We start from the raw sequence: 24,491 nt of genomic DNA, 5'->3' as shown, positions 1-24,491 counted from the left end.
GTGAATGACTTTAAATGTGGTCGCACATCCACAAAAGATGAATGCAGATCCGGACGCCCTGTGGAAGTGTCTACCCCCGAAATGATTGACAAAATCCACGATATGATTTTAAGTTATCGACGATTCAAAGTGCACGAAATAGTAGAAGCCATAGCCCTATCACAAGGTACAGAAGCTTCAATTTTGCACAAAAAATTGGGTATGAAAACAATCTCGGCAAGATGGGTGCCGCATTTACTCACAGCGGAGAATAAGCACAATCGTGTGGTTGACTCTGAGGTTGTTTTAGCACTTTTCCCTCGCAATCCTGATGAGTTTCTACGTCGATATATAACTGCTGATGAAACATGGATACACCACCACACTCCAGAGACCAAGGAACAGTCAAAACAGTGGATTTTTGAAGGCGAATGGGCTCCGAAGAAGGCAAAGGCTGTTAAGTCGGCTGGTAAGGTTATGGCCATGGCCTTTTGGGATGCTTGTGGAATCATCTGCATTGATTACTTGAAAAAGGGAACAATGATAACAGGAGAGTATTATGTGTCATTATTGGAATGGGCAAAGAAATCAAGGAAAAGCATACTCATCTGAAAAAGATTCTCTTTCATCAAGACAATATATGGGTGCACACCTGCAGAATTATGGAATTAAAGTTCCAATTATTACAACATCCACCGTATTCACCAGATTTAGCCCCCAGTGACTATTTCTTATTTCCAGACTTGAAGAAATGGCTTGGCGGACGAAGGTTTACTTCTAACGAGGAAGTAATCGATCAAACAAATGCCTATTTTGAGGAGCTTCCAAAATCCTACTTTTTAGATGGCTTAAAAAAATTGGAAAAATGCTAAGACATATGTATAGAGTTGACAGGAGATGTTGAAAAATAAAAAATAAAATGCCCAAAAAAATGGCTTTTTCTACTTTTTTCTAAGGACTTGTACCATACCATACTATGGGTTCTATTCCACATATTCCCCTCAAACGACTAAGGTTGACTAACTTCTGTACAACAAGAAGATGGTATTCTGATTCACACCTCATGTTCTATACATCATTGAAACCTCCATTCCCTTCCTTCCATTATTGTGCCTAGTCTGAGTGAGTTTCAAACTAGCCATATCCTAGTAGAGGAATGTTCGTTGTGGCAATGGAATAATCCCATGATGAATTTGAATTGTTTATATTATTGTATATTTGTGTATATACTGCCCATCATTAAATTCATGGGATGAATATTGAGGTGGTTTCCCATTGCCTTCCTTAAAATGTTTTAAACATGACACCATCACCCAATGGACATTCCATTGGGGCCAGATGCCTTTGCAGTCGAACACTTTGCAGTCAGACGCTGTATGGACTACCTTTCGTCTGGCTGCTATCCTTTGACCTATCTGGCATGAATGACCCTACCAGGAGTAATTATCATTGATTCCTGCAGCACAGCTCTAGGGGTAATTGGAATGCACGAGCCCTTCCACCACGTCAAGGTTGTTGTCAATGGAAGGGACTTTCCTTTCTTGCTTCACGACAGTGTTTTGGCATTATATGGTAAGGTTAAAACACTGTTGGGAAGTAGGAAGAGAAAATCAGAGATAAGCTGGGAAAAATATTAGTTGAACCAGTCCATCCATGAAAGATAGGAGGAATACATAGAAGAACCATATGGTAAAAACATTATGCCAGCAAGCTTAAACATAGAGAGAGAATATGATATAGATGAGGATATCTTAGGTCCAAGCTTACTTATAAAGAGACAGGACAATAAGGGAATTGACAACACAAAAGGTCATGGGGGTAGACAGTATTTCCCAAGAGCTTAAATGGAAACCTGAATGAATGGTGGAAGAGATGCAGGGATGTGTGCAAGGTCATAAGGGGAGCACTCCAAAGGGGACTAAGGCCTCATTGTTCTATGTAGGCTGTTTTTCTAAAAATATTGCACGGCTAGATTCATTCCGGACAGACCTGTATAGTGGGATTTGTTTCAATGGGAATTGAAATTAGGTTTTATTCATCGAAGTATTTCATTGTTTTAACTTCTTACACTAAGTGCATAACTAGGCAAAATCTTAATTGACTACAAATTTATACAAAAAACTATCAGCCATTAGTCCACAAACAATATTTTCTTACTGATTTTGTGCATAATGTACACCCTAACTTTTTGAAAAATGTTTGGGGAAAAAAATTTACCATAGGCAGAAAATTATGGCATGTTTATGTAGGAGGGCAAGGGAGAAAAGAATCGAGACTAAAGTGGTCAGTGAAATGAGTGTTGGTTAGAATATAAATGCAGTATCTGTATCAATTATACCAAACTGGGGAATACATGAATGGCTAAGAAAATTATCAATGTATTTAACAAGAACTTTCAACTTGAAACATATTAGAATACATTCCACCTTTCTGCTTTACTTCTACACATTAAGTATGAGAGGAGTGAAGATGATTTCAATGACATTTTAGTATAAAGTGTTCTTAGTAGCTTAGTTGTATTGTAAAGCCATTCTGTGTTTTTTTTACAGCTACAAGTTAAATTATTTATCCAAAAAAGTCACTTATTTTGGGAATGGCTAAATGACTAAAATGGGTTTTCTTCAGCATTATAAATAGCAAGATTTTTCTATCAAAATCTCAACTCTTTTATTTATAATTCTATTTTGTATAAAAGGACATCCAGTCCAGAAGTGAGAGAGGTGGCCTACTGACTGAAGGATCCAGACTCGATTCCTGGGCACCTTTAATTCCTCAAGGTTCATGATTTTTTGGTGCCAGATGTTCCTTGGGAATTGTAGGCGGTAGAAGGAAAGGAACAGGCCCTCCTACCCACATGTGAATTTCACATGCCATGAGCTTAGTGCTAGGGGAACTCTTCTCTCACCAATCAAATTGACCTTCATGTTGATAACTGCAGTTTTTCATAAAGGAAGAAATAATGGAAATGAATACTCAGTTGTTTATGAAAAACTAGCCTCTTAAGATATTTATTAAAAATAGCACAAATCCCAAAAAAGCACAACTTGAAGTAACATATATTTTTGACCATTTCTTTAAACAAGCTATGTTTGTTACAATGCTGGTATGGAAGGTGTGGCCTTAAAAATGACTAATGATATATTTCATGAAAAATATTTGGGTGTAATCAGTGTACTAATTCAAAGAAGTAATGATCATTGTACAAAGATTCGTGTATAAAATCTCATTCTTAAATTTGAACTCCCAATTGTGAAAGCTTAGAAAAAAAGGCCAACCACTTGATGACTTCAGCCATTTCCAGCAATACACAGTCTATTTGTGGGAGACTTCATGTATAAAAATATCAGTAAAACAGTAAAATATATTTGCTAAATTAACAGAATCTCACTGTGCCAGACATTTTTCCAATTGTTTAAAATTTACTCATGCAATAATCATTTGCATAATTTCTTTATGTTCAACTGATGGTTAATATGAAAGTCATCTTTTACTTCTGAAAAATATTATAAGCATAACAAAAACATTACCCAGGTAATTCAAACAAGAAATAATATCGAATATATATGTATATACATATGTAGATACATGTGTGTATTAATTCTTACAAATACTTTTCATAACATACCTTTTGCAACAAAATATTTTTACTGGGGCCAACATAGGATAACAAGAATAAACAGCAAAAATCAAGAGTCTGATTTCTGTATCGCAACAAGAAGTAAAAGTGTAGCAGAGTGAGCAACAGGAGGTAATAATACACTTTCAGTGAATTAAACTGGTTAATTTAGAACTGACAGGCATGACTAGATGCAAAATTCATGACTGAAATGAAAATATTAGACCTCTGTGGTCATGAACTTATTTAAGCGGAATAAAAATAGTACCATTAATGACCTTCCACCTGAAGCACCATCAATGCCTTCATTTTGCCCACTACATAAAACATTTATAACTCCTCATTACTTTTCACAAGTTATGTTTGCATAAGGTGCATGATGCAAACTTCTAGCTTCCTTAGTTGCACATCTACTCAAACCAATAATGCATTATTCATTAAAAAAAAAAAGATATTTTGGCACCAACAGGCCATTCATCTGCACCCTTAAAATAACTAGTAGAATGTTTGAGTATTTCCCAAAACTTGAGACTTTTTCATCATCATTTTCAGCACCCAAGATAATTTATAATAAATGAATTCAATACAAATAAGCAGTAGGATTCAATACAAATATTCAAAGAGTATCCTCTAACTTATTTTGGATTAATTGATAAACATCAAAATGTGCAAAGCACATGTAAATATCAGCAAATGACAATAGCTTATTTCAAATTAGTATGGAATGATATTTCTGGTCAAATGAAAATGATCCCCTATTTTAATCATTACATTCGTTCTCAAGAGATGTGAGTACAGCCGATAAAAAAATACAAAATGTGATAATAACACTACAGTTCAACAAGTTACAAATGTAAAGCAACCAGCCATATATTTTTTGGTCTCAGCACACAACTAGATTCAAAAGAAATGCATCCGCAGTCTTAAAAAAAATCTGTTTTGAAAGGGATGGTAAATATAAAACAACAACAGGTACAATACCTGAAAAAAAGAAATACTAAATTAATAACTCAGACATGCAAACCTAAGTTGTTCAAGTTTTTATACCACTGAATTAAATTAAAAATATTATGCATTAAGGTCTTGTCCTTGGATTGCTGACCCCAGGGTTACATTCAGACTAAATTTATCCAATAAAACTTGATTTTCTGTTTATTGTGAAAATTATTTAGGAAAAAATAACCACCCATGAATATAGTAATTAAAACAAAGAACAAATAATAAGATATTAAAATTTGGTCTTCAGAGAAACAGGAAAATGACTAGAACTTTCTATGAAATATCTTAATAGCAGATGAATTTTATGGATATATTGTGCTTTTAATCCATGATACTGTGCACACTCAAAAAATTTAATTGCACTGAAAACATTATTAACACAATTTTAGTTTAAGATTAAGAAAGTCATTCACTAATCACTTTTGATGTTACTAATACCCTTATTAAAAACATTGACATTTAATGGCTGGAGTCATCCTACCCAGTCAGGTGCCTTCAGCTTCAGCCATTATCTATTTTTTCATGAAAATAAATATGAACTGAAAAATTGTCATTTCATGCAGTTTTTTGGAGATGCCTCCATTTACTTGTGAAAATTTAATGTTTAATATTCAAATTTATAATTTGTTTTGCTTTGAAATTATGGGTGTTATACAGATTATTTACATCAATTTCATGGCTATCTAGACAGCAGAATAGCAATAAAATTAGCCAGTTTTTGCAGGATATTTCTTTAAAATCACTGTTTTACAGAGAAAGGTTGTAACTTCAGTTTTCAAGATCAAATCTATAGAGGAAACTCTGGACAGCTCCATGCCCATGATAATGTGTTAAATACTAAGGTAAGACCCTGTGATAAGCCTCAATGTCACTTGAATAAAAAATTACTACACATGGCAATGCTGAGTTCGTCACTCTTAGAAGAGCACCCTTAACTCCAAGCAGCAGAAGCCAGTGAATCAGACTGCTGGAGGACATGCACAAAGGGCCAGTTCCAAAACTATTACAGAGACACTTGACAAGCGTGGTTTATCTTTTCTACTATGCAACCAAATAATGATTAGTTGATTGGGTTAACTTTTTTTAAAACTTTCAAAATATTCTATATTTCAAGAAAGAAAATCCTTTAGTGTGATGTTTGTACTGGCATATTATTTTATACTTTTTTGGCAAAACAATGAGGAATATAAAAATAAATTATTGCTCTTTCTGAGTAAAATATTTTGTATACGTATGGTGTTAATAACTTCCATGGTTTATATTGGATGTTTAGTTCATAGAATGTAGCAAAAAGATAGAAATTAATAATTAAATATGAGAAAAAATGTTTTCATAGCTCCATTTTTGGAAAAGTATTACACAGCCATGGCTTCTGAAATTCTGAATCAACCAACATACTGCTATCTAAAGAGTGATACATTAAATGCGAGTTCAGATTCATCACTCGCTGTGAAAAACAAAATCTCATCTTTGGCATTGATGAAAACATGCAACTTTTAAATTTAGCATGGGCAAATTTATGTTAACTAACATACCCATAATGCATGTCATTGTATCAAGGTCAAAGGGTAAATCTGCTATTCTACAATGATCAGAGGCACCTGCAATATCACCTTAAAACAGGGGACATAATTAAGATTGGTTCATCCATCATGCCTATATCACCAACCCACTTAATCACTACAATCATGAAGTCTTATGCAATAATTAAACTGCTATCGTCCCTAAATCTCCCTGCAATCCTGCTTAAGGTCCCGATGAGTTTTTCTACACTGAAATAAAATTGTCGGGAAAAGTTTCAATGGAATCAATGTCATAAAACAGAAATCATTGGAGGTTCAGGAAAAGGAAAACAGATTTTTAACAATAGCAGAGCCAAAGAGAAGTGCTGTAATACACAAGAATATTCTGAGAATGGCAGTCCAGAATGTACACTTTGCACAACTTTGAGGCATTTGTGGAATCATTACTGAATAGGCCTATTGATTGATACACCCAAGAGCCTTTTTCTCAAAGAAAATTTAATTTGCAAGTCCTTGCAGTTTGCTCATACAAAGAATTCTGGGGAGAATAAATATTCTGCAATACTTATTTCATACCAACATTTCACAAAATGGTATTTATTCAATTTTATATTCTGGTTAACTTTTTTTACAGGTTTTGCAAACCGACCACCTTTGAGAAACAGACCCCTGGTATCCTTATTATAGGTGCTTGAGGAATAAAGACAAAAAAAAACATACCTAGCAATCACTGGTTTAACAAGTGAGAATACGCATAATACATCGCTATTGGAATTGCCGCCAACACATATCGACTCCTAAGATGCCTGGCCGGAATTAATCTTGTCCACCACCACATTCTGCCAGGGATGATAAACCAAGGCACTAGGCGTTCAGCATACCCAGGAGGTAGTAAGGCCAACAATCGCCATGGGACAAGGGCCACATCATGATTGACTGGGCTTGGTCTCATAGCAATTTCTTTCCTCTTTTGTTCAAGTTGTTTAAGGCTTTAAGGAGAAAATAAAACAAAAATTAAAAAAATATTCTCACCACACCTTGTATAATCAAGTAAAGCACTGGCAATAATCTTCTGCAAATCTAATGAATGTATAATTGAAATACATTACGTCACAAAAATAATTTTAAGAGGCATTGTTTGAAATTTAAAAAAATCATGAAAGAAGGATTGTTACAAGATAATTAGCAGAAAGTAAAATATATCTGATAAAAATCCTATTCTATTTCTTTCTGTCTTCCAGTTTATACTAAAAAATACATTTCAGTTTCTAATATACTTGTAATTTATTCAAAGGCACAATACATTTTCAGGCCTGGTTAAACCAATTGTGTGATATGCCCTCCTCCCCCAATGATTTAACTGACATTAATGACTTAACATCAATAATAATTTATTTCAAATGCTATCATAATAATCATAATAGTCACCTATATGGATTGGTAATTGGCTTGATAAATATTTTTTAATCAAAAACTTGACAGTTTTACCATAGATTGGTGGAACAAAAAAATGAATTAAAAAGGATTAATGAATGGCAATGAACCCAATAGATTTGTGGCCATTGGAGCATATATATGCACGATTTCACACGTAAATTTTATCATAAAAATTTCACCCATTCTGTACGTCGAGTTTATTTATGCAAAATAAGGAACTAACTAGGTACTTATTCATAAATATTATTACTTATCACATCCATGTACGTAAAAGAATACTTAGGCAAAGATCTAATTGAGTCTAGAAAGAGAATGGTACATGTGATGCCAGAGCTATAACAAGGTCAATAGTAGAAAGGAACACAAAGAGTACAAACAAGTTGTATTTGTATGCTGTTTGGATTTTGAGAAGCCACTTGACAGAGTAAACTGGGCATAAAATGAACATATTGAAGAAGATAAGAGGACAACGAAAGGATAGATGACTTATCTGGAACCTGTATATGTCTCAGACAGCACAGGCACAGATAGCAAATGGTCTATAGATGGGAAGTACTAGGATGGGAATTAAGACAGGGATACCCATTATTATCTGGTTTTTTTCAATATACATGCAGGGGAAATGGCAAGGGCTGGATGCTGGAGTGAAAGCAAATGCAGAAATTTACACAAGTTAGTTTTGTGGATGTTAAGCACAAATTAGCCCATCAGTCAAGGTTGCAATCATTACTTAGAATATTGCAGAATCAATGAGATGGATATAGGATGAGAACTTATCAATAGAAATAGGAAGGCTAAGATAACCATTCATGTTAAGGGACAAATTAGAATAGGTGAAACAGTTCACCTATTAGGGAAGTGTTTTGGATGAAGGTCGGCAGAGGTGTTATTATGTTTGGAATTATGAGAATTATTATATTATGAATAATGTTTGGTCAAGAAGCATTTAGAAAGAGGTGGGAGGGGACAACCAGCATCTTGAGTAAAAATTAAATTTAAAGACTAGTGAAAAGTTTTAATAAGGAGCATAGTTTTGTATGGTTCAGAAAGATATTGGTCATTGAGGTAAGAGGATTAGCATAGAAGAGATGTTTTTGACATGGGAGCATGAATTAGTACGGAGAAAATAAAATGGATGGAAAGGAAAGCAAAGATGAAGTTCTACGATTGGTAAGGATAGGGTAGGCATAGCAGCCAGGGATCAACTTTATGCTGGTGAATTTGTGCAGCTAATAACAGATGGAAGGAAGAGAGAAAATCACCTTTTGAATGAAGATGGCTGTTTAAAAACCTATGTAAAATGTAAACAAGGCCGATAGGAGAATTCAACTCATTCAACAAGATAACTGAAATTCTACATCACTACTGTAGGCTACATTAGAATTGATAGCTGGGGTACGGAAATAGTAATGGTAAACTGGGGGCTGGAAGGATCAATACTGTTTATGAATCAAATACATGAGCAAAACACTTCTGCTGAGGGAGAAGATCTATAATTAAATCACGATTATCCCTCAGCACAAAAATAGACAAGTACATACATAACTAAAAATATATAACTAAAACCATTATACTTACTCCCGATTCAATCTTTCCTCCACATCCTTCTTTAGACTTTCAGGAGGATAAGCTTCATACAATGCAGAAGCTTTAATAAGCACCTGCTCAAAAGGCAGATCATCTGGGATCTAAAAAAGAATTGATGAAAAAAAACATTAAAAAACAGAGAACAGGAAAAAATGCAGGAGAGAGCAATCCTGATTTGCAAAGAAATCACATAAATTGTGCCTTATGTAGAGCCTCATAAATTTCTTGGTTAACTCTCATGATGATTGAAATAAAGACTTAACTCATTCTCCATCATATTTCCTCAAGCATTTATAAAGTATTCTTATGATGGCCAACATCATGGGATTTGGTGCATCAATTATCATTACTGAAGAGCAACTTGTTCTTCATCAGTTTAAAAGTGAACAAACTAAGGTATTACAAAAGGTCTATATCTATTACACAATTTAATAATCAGGTTTATCACAATCCAATTGGCTGGAATCCCACAAATAAGCTATGATTTTCCTCCATGTAAATGTTTTTAGTTTATCCAACAATAAAAAATACTGGGATTTTTCTTGAATTTTCAAATGCAGAAAAATCAATTCAGGTTACTTTTCCACAATTACAAGCAACTTATCTAATTCTGCAGTACAAAATCCTCATCCTCATGGATTAGAAATAAAAAAATTGATTCTGAGGAATTGAAGAAAAAAAATAAACTAAAATACCACAATTCACAATTTATTATAACTCAGCATGGTTTTCCACCATGCTGAGTTATAATAAAAAACAGAGCATGGTTTTCCGGCATGGTATCATCCGGCAACATCATCAGATAGATGAAACTGTGTAGCAGTTGGCGGCAGCAGATATTTTTCAATGGTATCCCGATCCCTACTTGAGGTGCTTTGTGGAGGGCACTTTGAGTGAGTATGCTGTCCATCGGATGGGACGTTAAGCTGCGTACCCCTTGGTGCCTTTCGTTAAGAGTAGGCTATGCCGATGCTATGTTTCTCTCCACCTTTCATCCTTCATTCATGTCCATCCCTAATGGTGCCAATTACCTCCGCTATTGGTGGCCTTCCCTGAAAACTACTACTACTGTATGACAGTAAAACCATGGTCGTGACTTATGATAAATTGTGAATTTTGGAATTTCAGATGTTTTTCCCATTCCATTTAACATGAAGAAATTCCAGACATTGTGTATCGTTGAATAAAAAACAATTTGACTAGACTGATTGTAACACTTAATTATTCATCCTTAATGCCTGTTCTACAATGGGTCTATACGGTCTCAAGACAAGATATTTCATAGCTGTAAGTATGTCAACTTGAGTCTCAAGCATTTGCAGGATAAAGTTTTATTGTATCTTTTGATATTAAAGATTTTAGACCAGCTTCATTCAAGCGAATAAGTGTCAACTAACTTCCATATTCAGCATTCATGCCATTCAAAAGACTTCAGCAAAAAGACTACATGGAGGCTCGAGGCCCATTGTAGAATGGCCTAAATACATATTAATTAAGGAGAAAGTAAATACATACTACAAGTATCCACAAGTGTCAGTGTGATTTTGAATTTGTTATGAATGTTGGAGCAGAAAAGTGTCTTGGTGCAGACACATGGCGAAAGATGACACATTAAATAATTATACTTTACCTTAGACAACAAGCCATGGAGTGCAGGCATTTCACATTCAGTTTGAAATATATCATTTTTGCGGTGAAGAATTATTGCTGCAGCAATGTACAAAGGTGAAGCCACAGGTGAAGCTAAGAAGTAGTCATAGAGCCGAACCACAATATCATGATTGTTTACATTGTGACTAAACCATGTTAATACCCATGGTAAGCAGAACATGGTTCCAACACCTGACCTTTAAGATAAGAAATAGCAGTATTATTGTTGATAAAATTATCACCATGCTAATTCAAGGACAAAATTGTGCCATAAAATTGTATAAATTTGATTCAACTAATGAAATATTGCTGTTAGTAGTAAATTATTAATAATTAATCAATAGGCACCCACTTTAATCCCTAACTTAATACATATTTAATACATAATGAGAGATTACGAAAATAAAAACCACAAAATTAAAGAAAATATAAATAGAGTTTTACAAATAGGAATTCCCTTCAAGATTTTCAAAATGTAGAAGTTTTTCAATTCTTACTTGTCCAGGAAGTTACATAGAGTGATATCCTCACGTCCAACAATCGGGAACACATGGTGTAGTAAGTGACACGTGGCATCCATTGTACGTTCCATGCAAGCCCGAAAGTGGTTCAATGATACATGCTCTAGCATCTTTAGAGCAACAATATTACACCACATACTTATGAGGCGCCCACTCGATGCACTATCTAGGTTTTCCTTTTCACTGATAGTCGAGTCTTGATCTGATGTTTCACCAAAATTGCTCTCATCCTCATCACCACTGTCTACTTTATTTTTAAGCCCGTTTAGAGTCAATCTACTAGTATCATTTTCCTCATCAGCCGACTCTGTACTAGCATTAGTTTTACCTCTCATGTTATTTACAGGATATAGTTCCTCAACAGTCGCCGAAGAATACATATTTATATCAACAATTTCTTCTCCCCTACCATCCTCAGGAGGTAAGTTTTCATCTGTGGATCTTCTCCTCGTTAACTTAACAACATTAACATTCTTTACACTATCCTCAACAGTCTTCTTTTCAGTCACGTCTATAACATTCGCTACACCACCACCCTTGCCCTCAGTTATACTTGCTTTAGAAGAAGGCTGCTCCATATTCAACATCTGATCCCTTAACATTTTCAGGTCATTGTTCACCCCAAAGTCACCACTGAGTGAACTAACTGATTCTCCAAAACCCTCCGTTTCATCTTCATCCACACTTATGGTATTATCCTTCTCATCTCCAACCACCAACAATAATGTAACAGCAACATCATGATAACCCTATATGATTAAAAGAGGTCAATCAATTTTTTTAAAAAAGAAAGGATTAAGGTTACATTACTACATATGCTCTATCATACACAATTTTCTTTCTTAATTATCCACGAGAAAATATGAATTTCTCATAACATAATAAGTATGTTTAATCCAGTTTCAAACAGAAACAGATAAATGACGAACACATACCTGATAATAGGAAAGGTATGGATGCTTGATTATCACACTTAAAATTAACTTTAGCAGCTGTTCTTGAAGAATTTTCCGCTCAAAATCAGTTATTCCTGCAAATTATTAATAAAAGACAATTGGTATTAGAATATGAGCACCTGAAGCGTACTATAATCTAATGATAACCAAACCTTTAAATCATCAGCCATGCAAATGTGCATTCCCTTTTTTATAGAATCTGAATTTTGCTAACAGGATATTATAACCATCATAGACCAATAAAAGGCTGTTTACATGCATGGTTTCCAGAAGTAATGATGGGCAAACCACAGAGACTAGGAAGGCTACCTTACTCCAGTGTGTGACAGGAAACTTAGGGTTAAGGTGTTTATGCTACACCACTAATACATAGTTATTGTAAGTTTATTATTATTACAAAGTTATAGGATTTGCAAATAGTGATTATTCAAAAAATAAAATTCGGGCGGATGTTCATGTTATAAGAGACAATAATGCCTTGAATCAGTGAATTACATGAACATAAAGCTGCCTATTAAAATAGACCTAAAAAAACAGCAGAATAATAATCACAACATAATCACTAACAATGCAAACATCACTAAAAATGAGAAATAACAGGGATATGTAGATGTTAAGTATAGTATTCTAGTATATGTTTTGTAAAAAAATAAACTTTGATGGAGACAAAACAGGAGCAACAATATTTGCAAAAATACTATTGGCAAAAGAAAGATATTGTATTCAAATCTGATAGCAAAAAATCTGGTATTGAGTGAAGTATTGGTACTCCCTTTCATATTGAAACAGAAGTTAGCATTCAATGAAACACAGAAATTATTTTTCCCCTGCAAAATGCAGGCTGATGCTGTAATATGATAAAAGAGAGGCGCGATTCACTGTTTGTTGAAATGTGTGCACTCTAAAAACGGGACGTGAAAACATTTATGAAATATAGATAAAGCAATACTAGGCATGAAATATTTTTACTAATAATAACATATTAACTCATCGAGTCAATGCTTTATCATAAAAGATGTTTCAATAAATCATCTCACCTGGTGGAAACCTTTTCAGAGAACGACTGACATCTAGGACTACCTGATGGTATTCCATGTGCTTTTCTATGATATCATCTGAAGCACTAACAATACTACCTTCTACATTCATATCAAGAAGTTCAGGCCATACTTTTCTTCTTATTGCATCTGTGAGGAGATTAGTTTGTATTAAAACTCACAACAACAAAACATGGGAAGTTCAATAAGCAAGCTTTCTCGCTCGCAAAGAAAACGAACCATTTAACAACCCTCCTTCTGAACGGGCCAGACACCTAAGTAACTCTCGGTCGATGGGTTCATTTAGAGCAGCTTGTATTTTACTTAGTTTAGCCTTATAATCTGCAATGCAAGGAAAAGGTATTTTCAAGATATGGCCACTTTTTAAAAATAAATACACACAAAGATAATAAAAACATACTCACAAGCATTGTTACTGCTCGAGCATTCATAGAAATCACCAGAAGAACATGTACTACTATATAAACTATCCGCACTGGTCAAAACGTCTTCAGTCTCAAACTTAGGAACATTTAGGGAACTAACTCCATTAGTAATTTCTCCTCCTAGAACCGGTAAGGCTATTTTAGATTTATCATCATACGAGATCCTTTCCTTATCATCGAAACCATCTGCGCCGGTATTTCTTCTCCTAAGGCCTTCATCCATTATTCTCTCCTTTCAAATTTCAGGTAAGTGAAAATGAAATGATTATTTTCCCCTCTATGTTATCGAGAATCATATTACCCTATAATACCACGGTATTCAACCCAATATTACCTATTTGTGGGAATAAGTTTGAGGATTTTTGGAATTGTCAAACAGATCTATTAACATGTTGACAACTGATAACTCATGTAGCAGAAACGCTTCATTGTCACTGCTTGTCCGTATTATAGTTCATGGAAATAAATACCTAAAAAGCTTTACAATCTGTATCATTGGGCTATGAAGTCACGGAACGGTCACGATAGTGTTTCTTGGAATTGAAAGTTATGAAATTTGGCTGGTGCAAGTGAACGTATGATTTCCACAGTGCGGAAACAGTTGAGGTGAGGAAAGCGACAATAATAAGTAGTCCGTAATTCAGCAGGTTATCTCAATCATTGGTGTTATTTATCTCGAGGTTGGAAAACGGTTATGGGTGGAAGGACACAGCTCTAGCTAAATGAATACATTTTATGGACTTCAAATGAAATGCAGTGTTCTGGTGGAACAATGATAATTGAAAATCATAGATCAAAGGTTAATTATTATATATTGTTGTTATTTAAACCTCAGAAATAATTTTTGCGCCGCCTTTTCCAGCATAGGAATGCAAAAGGAGACAATTTTCTCTCTTTTGTCGTTATTTTCAATTTTATTTGGAGTTTGTCCCTGGAATAACTTAAAGCCTTGTCTTTAATTGCCTACCCGAGGAGTATGTATCAGTTCTTATTGAGAATTTACATTTTTTTCATTATTGAGAACTCATTTTTTATGGGAATATTTTTGCGGATGCAGGAAATCAGCAACTTGCCGTAAACATACATCCTGGAAATACAGGGAAAGTTGCTACGGAGACTATTCACTTTTCACTGCATCATATTGGAACACCCAAAATGGACAATTTTGTTGCCAGAGATTAACTAGGAACTTGAGAAGTTAGAAAACAGTAAATTAGGAAGAATGTAGGCTAGTTGTTTGTTTTCTCATATTTCCTGTGTCCCAGGAAGTGTTTCAAACAGTAACTTCATCAAGACTCTTCATAAATTTTGACAAATTGAGTTGAATTGTAAAACCGCCCGGTAGTGGAATGTGGATGCATTTTTTTAAATATGTACTCATGCAAATTTGTCTTTGACATGAACGTATGGAATGCCCACCCATTGACTCAAAGCCGCGGGCCCACCACCAGGTTGGGTAATTTAATTGCAGATTTACTCACATTCATCCATTCATTTCTTTCACACTAACCTAATTATTTTTTTCTTTTTCCAAGCTCCCCTTTTCCTTGACGTTCGATAATGAATTCCCATGTCATTGTTGTGAGAATATTAGAATACATTGCATACATTACCGCAAACATTTCAATGAGAACTACAAGTAGTCTGTTGCTAAGAGTTTTGATATGAAATAATCCAATCATTTACAATAATGATAATATATAGGATACAGATATGCTAACCAACAGCTTCCTTAAGAGCAAAGAATGGCAAGAAATTATTGAGGTGCTCTTAAAGAAATTTTACTCCTACTAAGACTAGCCACGAGTAACTTTTCAAATGATGTCAGACCATGCATAGTTCACTCATACATTTCTGAATGCATGTGTGTTGATATTTAGATGGATAGATTTATTCGCTATAGAACAATATAAAATTGTACGGGCTTCATTAAGATTCAATTACATTTAGCTATATCCTTCACCCCTTAGTGTCTGTAGCAATTTTAACATTGAATTGTTTTAGTTAATAAACTTTTTTACCATTTATGAAAAACATCATTGAATGAAAAATACAGAGCATTGAATCATACAAAGTTGGTACAAATATTCACCTTTTCATCAAGAAATTTCCTTTCATATCAATAATAGCTATTTAAAACTATTAAATATAGGGCAGGAAAATTACTAATTGAAACAGGAAACATTAGAGGGAGATGGGAAAAAATGCATAGAGGATCTATATGGTAAAGATGATGCCTGAATGTTTAGAAATAGAAGTGATTATGATGCAGATTGCGATAACTTGCGTACAAGCATACTTGATTGCAAGATAGAGGGAACAGAAAGGGAATTGAAATCATTTAAGGCCATGAGAATGGATAAAATTCCCATGGAACTTCTGAAGAGTGTAGGGAAACATGGAAGGAGGAGTTTTTATAGGCTAATTCATTCATAATAGCTGAATAGTATTTGTGAGAGAAGAATTTGGCGTAGTGATTTCAGTAGATCAGTGTTCATTCACATGCAGCAAAAGTGGTTCTTTGGATTTTCAGTAAAGGATGGAGAGTAAGGCAGATGATCACTTGGGGGATGATCAGTTTGGGTCCAGAAAGGATGTATGATGCCGTCCGTATCAATAATAAGGTCACGGATAAAGAGGCACAAATAGAGTACAATTGATTTGTTTGTATCATAGATCTGGCAAAGACATTTGGCAGAGGGTGGGATTAATGAATGTTTTACAAAAGATATGAGTAGAGTGGGGGGATCGCTGACTTAACCATAACCTGTACATGTGCCGCACTGTTCAGGTGCTTTTGGTGGATGGATAGTTTGGTTGGGTGAAATTATTAGAAATAAGCTAGGGATTGCCTATAATACCTGTTCTTTTCAATATATATGCAATGGTAAAAGAGACATGGGAAAAACTGGAGACAGGAGTGAAAATAGGTGAGAAATTCTTAAAATCAGTAGGTATTTTAGTTGATCAGGCATAAGTTGGCCAGCCAGTCAAGGAGCTAAAAGTCATTGCTGAGTGCATGAGAAAATCATTATGATGGTATGAGATGAAATCAATGTAAGAAACAAAGATTACAAGGTTTTTAAGAAAGAGGAAAGCTTAAATATTAAAATAGGAGGGCAAAAACTAGTGAAGGTGAAGCAGTTAATGTATCTTGGACCAAGATGACCTCAATATTAGGAATATAATCAGAGAACTGCATTAGGCAAAGAAGCTTTTTGCAATGCGAGAATTGATGATGGGAATATTAAGTGAGAAGGTTAAGAAAGACTGATGAAAGCATTGGTATAGAGCATGATTTTGTACCGATTGGAAACTTGGTTGTTGAAGCATGATGAGCATGGATAGATATAGGTTTTTGAGATATGGGTGTGTAGATGGATGGAAAAGGTGAAATGGTTTTGATAAGAGATCAAATGAAGAATTACTAGGTGGTTGAGGAGAGAGCATTGTTGGGATAACTCTAAAGAAGGTAGCAAAGGTGAATACAGAGTGTTAAGTTTGGCAATGGTAAGTTGAAGATTGTGATAAAGATGAGGACATTAGTCAAGCGAGGTAGGGTCAGGAAAAGGAACTGCATGTTGAACGGAATGAATGGAGATAGAATGGACGCAGAATAGAAGAACAGTTTGTTGTAGTTTGAGGTGTCAGGTTTTGTATTGTTAGGCCAGGCTTAGAAATATAGGAATCTACAGTCTGTGTCCATCCAAAACTTACTGTATAAGGTAAACTTTCAAATAATAATCAGTAATAAAGAAAGTGCCCACACCTATGCCAAAATTTGGTTTAATAACATTTAAATAGTACTCTGCTGTATAAATTTCAGTACTTCCATGACTGCATGGTAGTTAGGGTGGTCATCAGAAAAGAACATAATTGTATCACCACTGTTGTCATGTTAGTGTGCCTGTGGCCGAAGGAAAAACAAAATTTTTGCTCAGTTAATCAGTATTCTTTGGATGTGCTGGTGTTAAGCATTTTAAATAACAATTCCCTACCATTTAAAACCATTGTACCATTTAAAAATCCCGTGGGTCGTTTATAGTCAATGAGTTGTTAAAATATCTAGAGAGATACAATTAAATGTTGCTCATTAGAGATAATAATTATGGTAAAGGCAATCATTCATTAAATCATACCAGTAGAATAAAACTTGAAATAGGTTGGCAGGGGTTTTATATTCAGGAAGTTTGAAATTTGTATGTTGATCTTTAATTCAAAGTTGTCACAGATGAAATATGTTTTATGTTCATTAAATGAAGAACAAAATGTATATTTCCACTGTTCTTCATTTGATGAGCATGAGCTTCCCAAAAATTGAGCCTGGAACAATTGAATACATATTTTAGGTTGTGGATTATTGAATTGATTTTTCATTTAAAGTCATAGACATTGAAAATAATAGATAAAATTTATTGTGCCCAGTCTGGGAATTCATTTGCATTGAACAAAAAAGAGCCTATTGCTACAAATAGAGACACTGCCACAATGACACTGATAATGCTCATCACTGCTCCTGCTTTTATCTGAAATAAAACCAAGGTAAAGAATATATTAGTGATTTACGATTGCAGTTATTATATTGAAATTACATTTCAATATGTTATGCAAATTCCACAAAGTTACGCCTGAGACAACAAATTTTATGCAATTATTAGATTGAAAAGTCAAAATACCAAATGAAAGTGGTATTTACAAAATTGTAATTTAAGCTACAGCCTGTATAACTGTAAATTTAGTTTTAATCGTGAATGCTGAACACCATTGTTAAACAATATGGCATCTTTCTTAAGAAAATGCCATCAGGACACTCGTAGAAATTCAATTATAAAATGAAAACTGTAAAACCTCATTATTATGAAATTCAATGGTCCAATAAAATTACTTGTTGAAATATACTGTTTCAATATTAGGGAGCCTAGAGAAAAAATCTTACAGTTCCATAGTTGGCCAGTAAAATTAAGATATCTTTTAATTTGAACTTAAGATACTCAGAAAATTGCCCTGGAAAGTTTGCAATTTATTTATTTTTTGCTGATAAGATAGGAAGCACTTGCTGCTGCTAGTATTTACTAAAATATTAAATTGAACAGTTATCAGGGGACATGACTGAATAGACAGTGATGAAAAACTTATTTGATTTATCCATAAAAATAAAACAGTTTCTGGCATCTCTACATAAATAATAAAACAGTTCGGAATACTAATAAAACAGTTTCTGGAAAACAATTTATTAATTTATATTCTTTGAACTGATCTAAGCTTGGAATTGCATGATTTTTTTTGAGTTTATTGGGATTGAAATAACCAAGTTTTACTTAAATAGGGGGTTTTTCATTAAAGTTTAATGGCAAACTTAATTTTATTTAATGAGTGTATTGTCATTTTACTTTCATAAATGTGTACTTCTTAATATGGCTATTTTTTATACACATGTGCATAGTGTTGTATTTTTTATCAGAGGAACATTTAAATATTTTTGGCCAGTATTACATTAATCACTCTGCACATTTCAGGGCACATGAAGAAATGGTAAAGAAGTTATTCAATGAAATATATGTGACCATTTATTATTTTGTTTTAAGCATGAAAAATTCAATTGACAATTAAGGCCTCTTAAGAAATCTTTTGAAAAAATTTAGAAAATGTTTTAGCCCTGTGGGATATCAATTATTGTGAAGATGTAATATTAGTGATCTAGGAATTTTTAATATAAATATCATAGGAAGCCAAAGTTATTCTCCTTTTCTCTGATTATTTTCTGATCTATTTTTTCACCTGTATTTAATATTAATTAAATGTACTTCCTTGGTCTTTTAATCTGATTCTATTGTAATTTTTGAATGTGCAAGGCTGCAGCAAGTCTGGGTGGTGTGAGCAAGTTAAAACTGAATGTATTTGTCCAGCCATTCTCAATATTCAGCCATTCTAAAATGAAGCTTTGAAGAGTTTAAAGTAACCTGCTAATGGTGGTAGGAGTTAGCTGAAGGTCAGCCATGGGTAGAGTGCATGTGCATGAGATGAGGTTCCTACTGTCAAGGGAACAAAGTATGGTGGCTGTGTGTATATATATATATATATATATATATATATATATATATATATATATATATATATATATATATATATAATATATGACAGTAATCAACCATAAGGTTGATTTTTCTATGCAAGGTCAAAGTTCACCTCATACTAAGCCTGATAGTGTGTAAAATTCACACATGAGGGTTGGTAGGCTAGTAAATTTCCCTGTTACTCGTGTGGTTTCCTCGTGTTTCTAAACATTTGCTGAAGCTCTTAGGGCTCTTATCTCCCAGGAACATGGAAGGATTGGCATCTTGCCAGGAATGGGTGGCTGAAATTGCATGAGTCTGAGTGGCTGAAATTGCATGAGTCTGAGTGGCTGAAATTGCATGAGTCTGAGTGGCTGAAATTGCATGAGTCTGAGTGGCTGAAATTGCATGAGTCTGAGTGGCTCTAGATCAAACTCAAAATCGCTAAAAACCACTGAATCAGATGAGGATTAAGGCAACATGGCTTTATGTTCTTGTTATCTGAGTGAAAAGGACATCTGCATGTGTACTACCCTGCGAAAAATCATGATTGATCCTGCCCTCCAAGATTTCGGACCCAGCTTCATCAAGATTCACAGAACCATGGCTTGGAATCTGCTGTTGGAGTTGGATTGAAACTCAGAAAAGAATGTGACAGGGTTCCAAGAAAAGATGGAGATAATTCTTAGGAAAATTGCTGGGGTGAGAATTTCAATCTATGATATCATGACGGAGTGGAAGGATCTGGATGAACTAATTACCAGAGATGAAATCTTAGATCCTTTGAAGTAGCAGCCAGAAGGAGCGCAAATCATCAGATTGGACTCCATAAAATCAGTGAGTAAGGCATATGGTGGAATCCAGGTGGCAGTAGCCATCCTACCAAATGCCTTGGTTTAGAAAACTGTTGAAATGGACAAAAATCAGATAGGTGAGGCCTTTAGTCAAATTCAAACTATAGCAACATTCTCCAATTACTATAGGTGTTGGGACTTGGGGCATACCGCCTGAAATCGTAACATACTGAACAGGACAAATTGCTGTTAAAGGTGTGGCAAAGAGTAGTACTTGGGTAAGGATTGTTATAAGGCACCTTATTGCCTCCTACATTAGGAGAAAGGGAGCAAGAGGCATGTGGTAGGCATCAGTAATAGTGTGGCTTAACAACAGGCCCTTAATACTGCTACCCAAAAAAAGGATTCTTTATCTGAATTTCCACCCCTGATAGGTTCTCAGGCATCTCTTACAGATGGTTAGGGGGTTAATATTGATGTGGCAATCCTGTGCAAGCAGTATACAAGTCATGATGGTGCAAAATAGACATCCGAGGCGACATAATAGAGCTGATATCTGGGCCTTCAATGACCAACATTAACAAGTAATTGGACATGTGCCAAGAGCTAAAGTCATCTGGGCTAAGAAGAACGAGATTCACATTTACAATGTATGTACTTCACCGAACACCTCAATCTATGAGTTTGAGGTACTACTAGACCATCTTGTGGAGGATGTGAGAGAACAACCACTGCTCATCATCGTGGATGATTGGAACACTTGGGCTTCTGAATGAGGCAATAGAGAAATCAATAGATGAAGTGAAGTGGTATTGGGAGAATTTGCATTAATGAACATTGTCTTAGCCAACACTGGAGTTGGTCCAATGTTCTCCAGGGGTGGCGCCAGCTCCATGAGTTGACATATTTGAGTGAGTGCTTGACGTATCCTGGGTTTGAATGGGAGATCTATGAAATTATACCCACAGAGACTATCATGCCAACCTAAGCATTGTATATAAATCTAGTGAATCCAGGAGAAATGTGATAAGGATGGGCAGGAAAGGAAAAAATGCTTGATAGAACATGATGCCAAATTAGCCAGAATGCCCAATAATGTGGCAGAACATCTGATAGTCCATATCGCTAAAGCCTGGGGAGCATCATTGTTGACATTAAAAATGAAGGAGTGCCATTCACCAGAGCACCGGTGAAATTATGATCTAACGAAGCTAAGGAGAAGATACGACCACAGTTGGAGACTCAGCCTGCATGCACAAAGGAGGCCAGAATGCAATTTCATGAGAGAGCAGTTTGGATATAATTGTCAGGCTCTTGCTGAGGACATAAAAACTAGTCAATGATGATGTTGAAAGTAGTTGCATGGTTATGTTGATGGGAACCAATGGGGCAGATCATATAAGATGATTGTGATGAAGCTGAAAGTTTCACCAGAGATCTACGCCATGTACCCCAACATAACATAGTATTGTACTAATGCCTCCAACAACAACTGATATGTAACATCAAAAGGGATCCATAATTACGTAGTGAATGTGTGTCAAAAATAACAGAAGATTAATTGCTAGCAGTATACTTAAAGATTGGAGATAACAAGGCTCCAGACCTGGGAAATATCCCCAATGTTGGTCTAAAAATTGCAATTAGGTCCCGACCTGAATTGTTCGTGGAAGTGAAATGCCTGAAGGAGGGAATTTTTCCCTTTTGCTGTAAAGAGCACTTTCAACACTTTTGCCGGAGGAAAATGCCTGCTGGGAATCCCATCATCATACTATTTGATATTCCTGTAAAACATGGCTGAGAAAGTAATGAAAAGTATCTTGCTGGTAGGCTAGAATCATTCATGGAAGAAATACACAGCCTTTCTGAAAACCAGTATGACTCTAGAAAAACTAGATCAATAGTGGATGCCATCGGCACGTTTGTCCAGTTACCTGAAAGGAGCATAAAAGGAAAGAGATGGAGAAGTAGTGCGAAAAACATACTGAGCATTAGTCACCCCGGATGTCAAGAATGCCTTCGGCGAAGCAAGATGGGTGCATCCTGAATGCACTTTCACTTTTCAGAGCTCCTGATTAAATAAGGTCTGTTATTACTGATTACTTATGGGAAATAATACACTTGAGAGACAAACACACAAGACCTATAGCATGATTGGAGATTTGTCATTTGACTTCCACTAAGGAATATCCTGTATGATGCAGTTCTCTGACTCTAGTTGCCAGATGGCGCTGAAATCATTGGGTTTGCTGACAATGCTGTTATATTTGTGGCTAAATATATGGAGGAAATGGTTCAAGTTTATCATAAAGCCATCACCACTATTCCTTATTGGTTATCATTGGCTGGACTCTAGTTAGCAGATCACAAGATAGGGGTTGTTCTCTTAATGAGTTGTTGGCAGAAGAAGAAGATCACACAAGGTGAGGAGGTCAAGTTGTGATCTTATTTAAGGTTTCTGAGAGTCTGCATAGACAGAGTTTGATTCCATGAGAATATATGAATTCGCAGCAACAAGGCAGCTGCCATAACCACAACTATGGTGAAAATTATGGCTAATATCAGGGAACCTGGGCAGAGTTACAGGAAACTTTTGCTGAGTGAGGTATCACTGACCTGTTCTGATTTAACCTGGACAATTCGTCATGTGTATCCCAACAGACCATCACAATTTAGCCTATACTTAAGGAATATTTTACCATTGTAGATATGCATAAACTACTCAATAATATGTATATACATTTTAATGCAATTTAGCTTGCCTAGAAGGAATAGCTACTTACTCAGTCTAATGTCTTTAACCATAGATAATATTTTAGGTTACAATAATGTTCAACTTTCATACTTCTTACCATATATGATGTGTTCATGTGAGCTGCTGCTTGAACAATCGCATTAGGTGGTGTTCCAACTGGTAGCATGAATGCATATGAGCATGCTAGGGTTGTTGGTATCATCAGGTATAATGGGTGAACATGAATGGATTTAGACTGAATCATGGAATGAAAGTTTAAAAGTCATCAATATTCTGTTCTCTTTTACTTCTCCAATGCCTTGAAGAAATTATACTGTGCATATTTTTAAATATGTATCAATATAATCACTCGTATTATGTAAGATTTTTGATTAACAAAAATGTTCAACAAAACATCTTCAATGATTACCATTTCTGCAAGAACAGGCAGGAAGATATTCGCAGCTGATGTGTTGGAGGTTATTTGAGTAGTGCAACATGCAAGGAAGGATACAACAAAAGCCAGCAGATATGTAGGCAGAGCCTTTAGAACTGTGAGCTTGTTCCCAATCAATTTTGATAGGCCAGATTTTGAACACCCATGAGCCATGGCAAAGCCACCACCTAAATATAAGATAATATCATACACCATCATTAACGCTGCTGCTTCACAAGATAACCCTATGAATCAATTAATGAATTATTTTTTTCCTATTGTATGGTACATTAAGCAAAATAAAGCAAACAGAAACATGTATCATAAAATGTATCCCAGATAATATACATGATAAAAAATATTACAGAAAGAAAAATACAGCTTTGTTCATTCCACTTAATGTTTTGATCTTAAGATCCGGGTTTCAATACATTTTATCATCATCAGGTACTTTTTCAAGCTTTATCTTCCATATGTATTGGTCATAGGGCAGCAATATTGGGGGTGAAAGAAGGCATTTTAGGATTGGACCGGAATAGGAAGGGGTGGGATTTCCAAGGAAAAAGGTTTTGCACATCACATGAAATTAGAAAAACATATCACATTGTCCTCTTGAGTCTTTACACCACATTGCCCTTTTTAGTCTTACATTGTCCTTTGAGTCTTTAAAATAAATTGTTATCTTAAAAAAGTTCCACTGCGGTCATAATCGCAATTAATATC

At 35.0% G+C, this 24,491-nt stretch overlaps 1 protein-coding gene across 1 annotated transcript; it reads right to left on the bottom strand.

Annotated features, from left to right (window-relative positions):
• Window positions 1-2,816: 2,816 nt before the first annotated feature.
• LOC139693971 (uncharacterized) lies at window positions 2,817-14,331 on the bottom strand. The gene is made up of 10 exons (XM_071592340.1): window positions 14,086-14,331; window positions 13,731-13,983; window positions 13,546-13,647; window positions 13,306-13,455; window positions 12,248-12,342; window positions 11,289-12,061; window positions 10,772-10,988; window positions 9,133-9,242; window positions 6,838-7,106; window positions 2,817-2,911 (listed from the first exon to the last, which is right to left on the bottom strand). Exons 2-9 carry the CDS (start codon window positions 13,972-13,974, stop codon window positions 6,845-6,847), a joined length of 1,953 nt encoding a protein of 650 aa, XP_071448441.1. The 5' UTR covers window positions 13,975-13,983; window positions 14,086-14,331; the 3' UTR covers window positions 2,817-2,911; window positions 6,838-6,844.
• Between the last annotated feature and the right edge of the window lie 10,160 nt (window positions 14,332-24,491).

Source organism: Hetaerina americana, unplaced genomic scaffold (genome assembly GCF_022747635.1).
Source record: "Hetaerina americana unplaced genomic scaffold, ioHetAmer1.1.p SCAF_5, whole genome shotgun sequence".
In the NCBI taxonomy this organism is placed as follows: domain Eukaryota; kingdom Metazoa; phylum Arthropoda; class Insecta; order Odonata; family Calopterygidae; genus Hetaerina; species Hetaerina americana.
Note: the sequence above shows the minus strand (reverse complement) of the source record. Positions and strands in the feature narration are given on the sequence as shown.

Excerpts from the sequence above, each read along its gene's own strand:
- LOC139693971 (XM_071592340.1), bottom strand. The coding sequence starts at position 13,974 with ATGGATGAAGGCCTTAGGAGAAGAAATACCGGCGCAGATGGTTTCGAT. Across the intron at positions 10,989-11,288 it reads CTATGTAACTTCCTGGACAA|GTCAGGTGTTGGAACCATGT; the intron begins GTAAGAATTGAA and ends CTTATCTTAAAG. Across the intron at positions 9,243-10,771 it reads TCCATGGCTTGTTGTCTAAG|ATCCCAGATGATCTGCCTTT; the intron begins GTAAAGTATAAT and ends ATTCTTTTTTAG.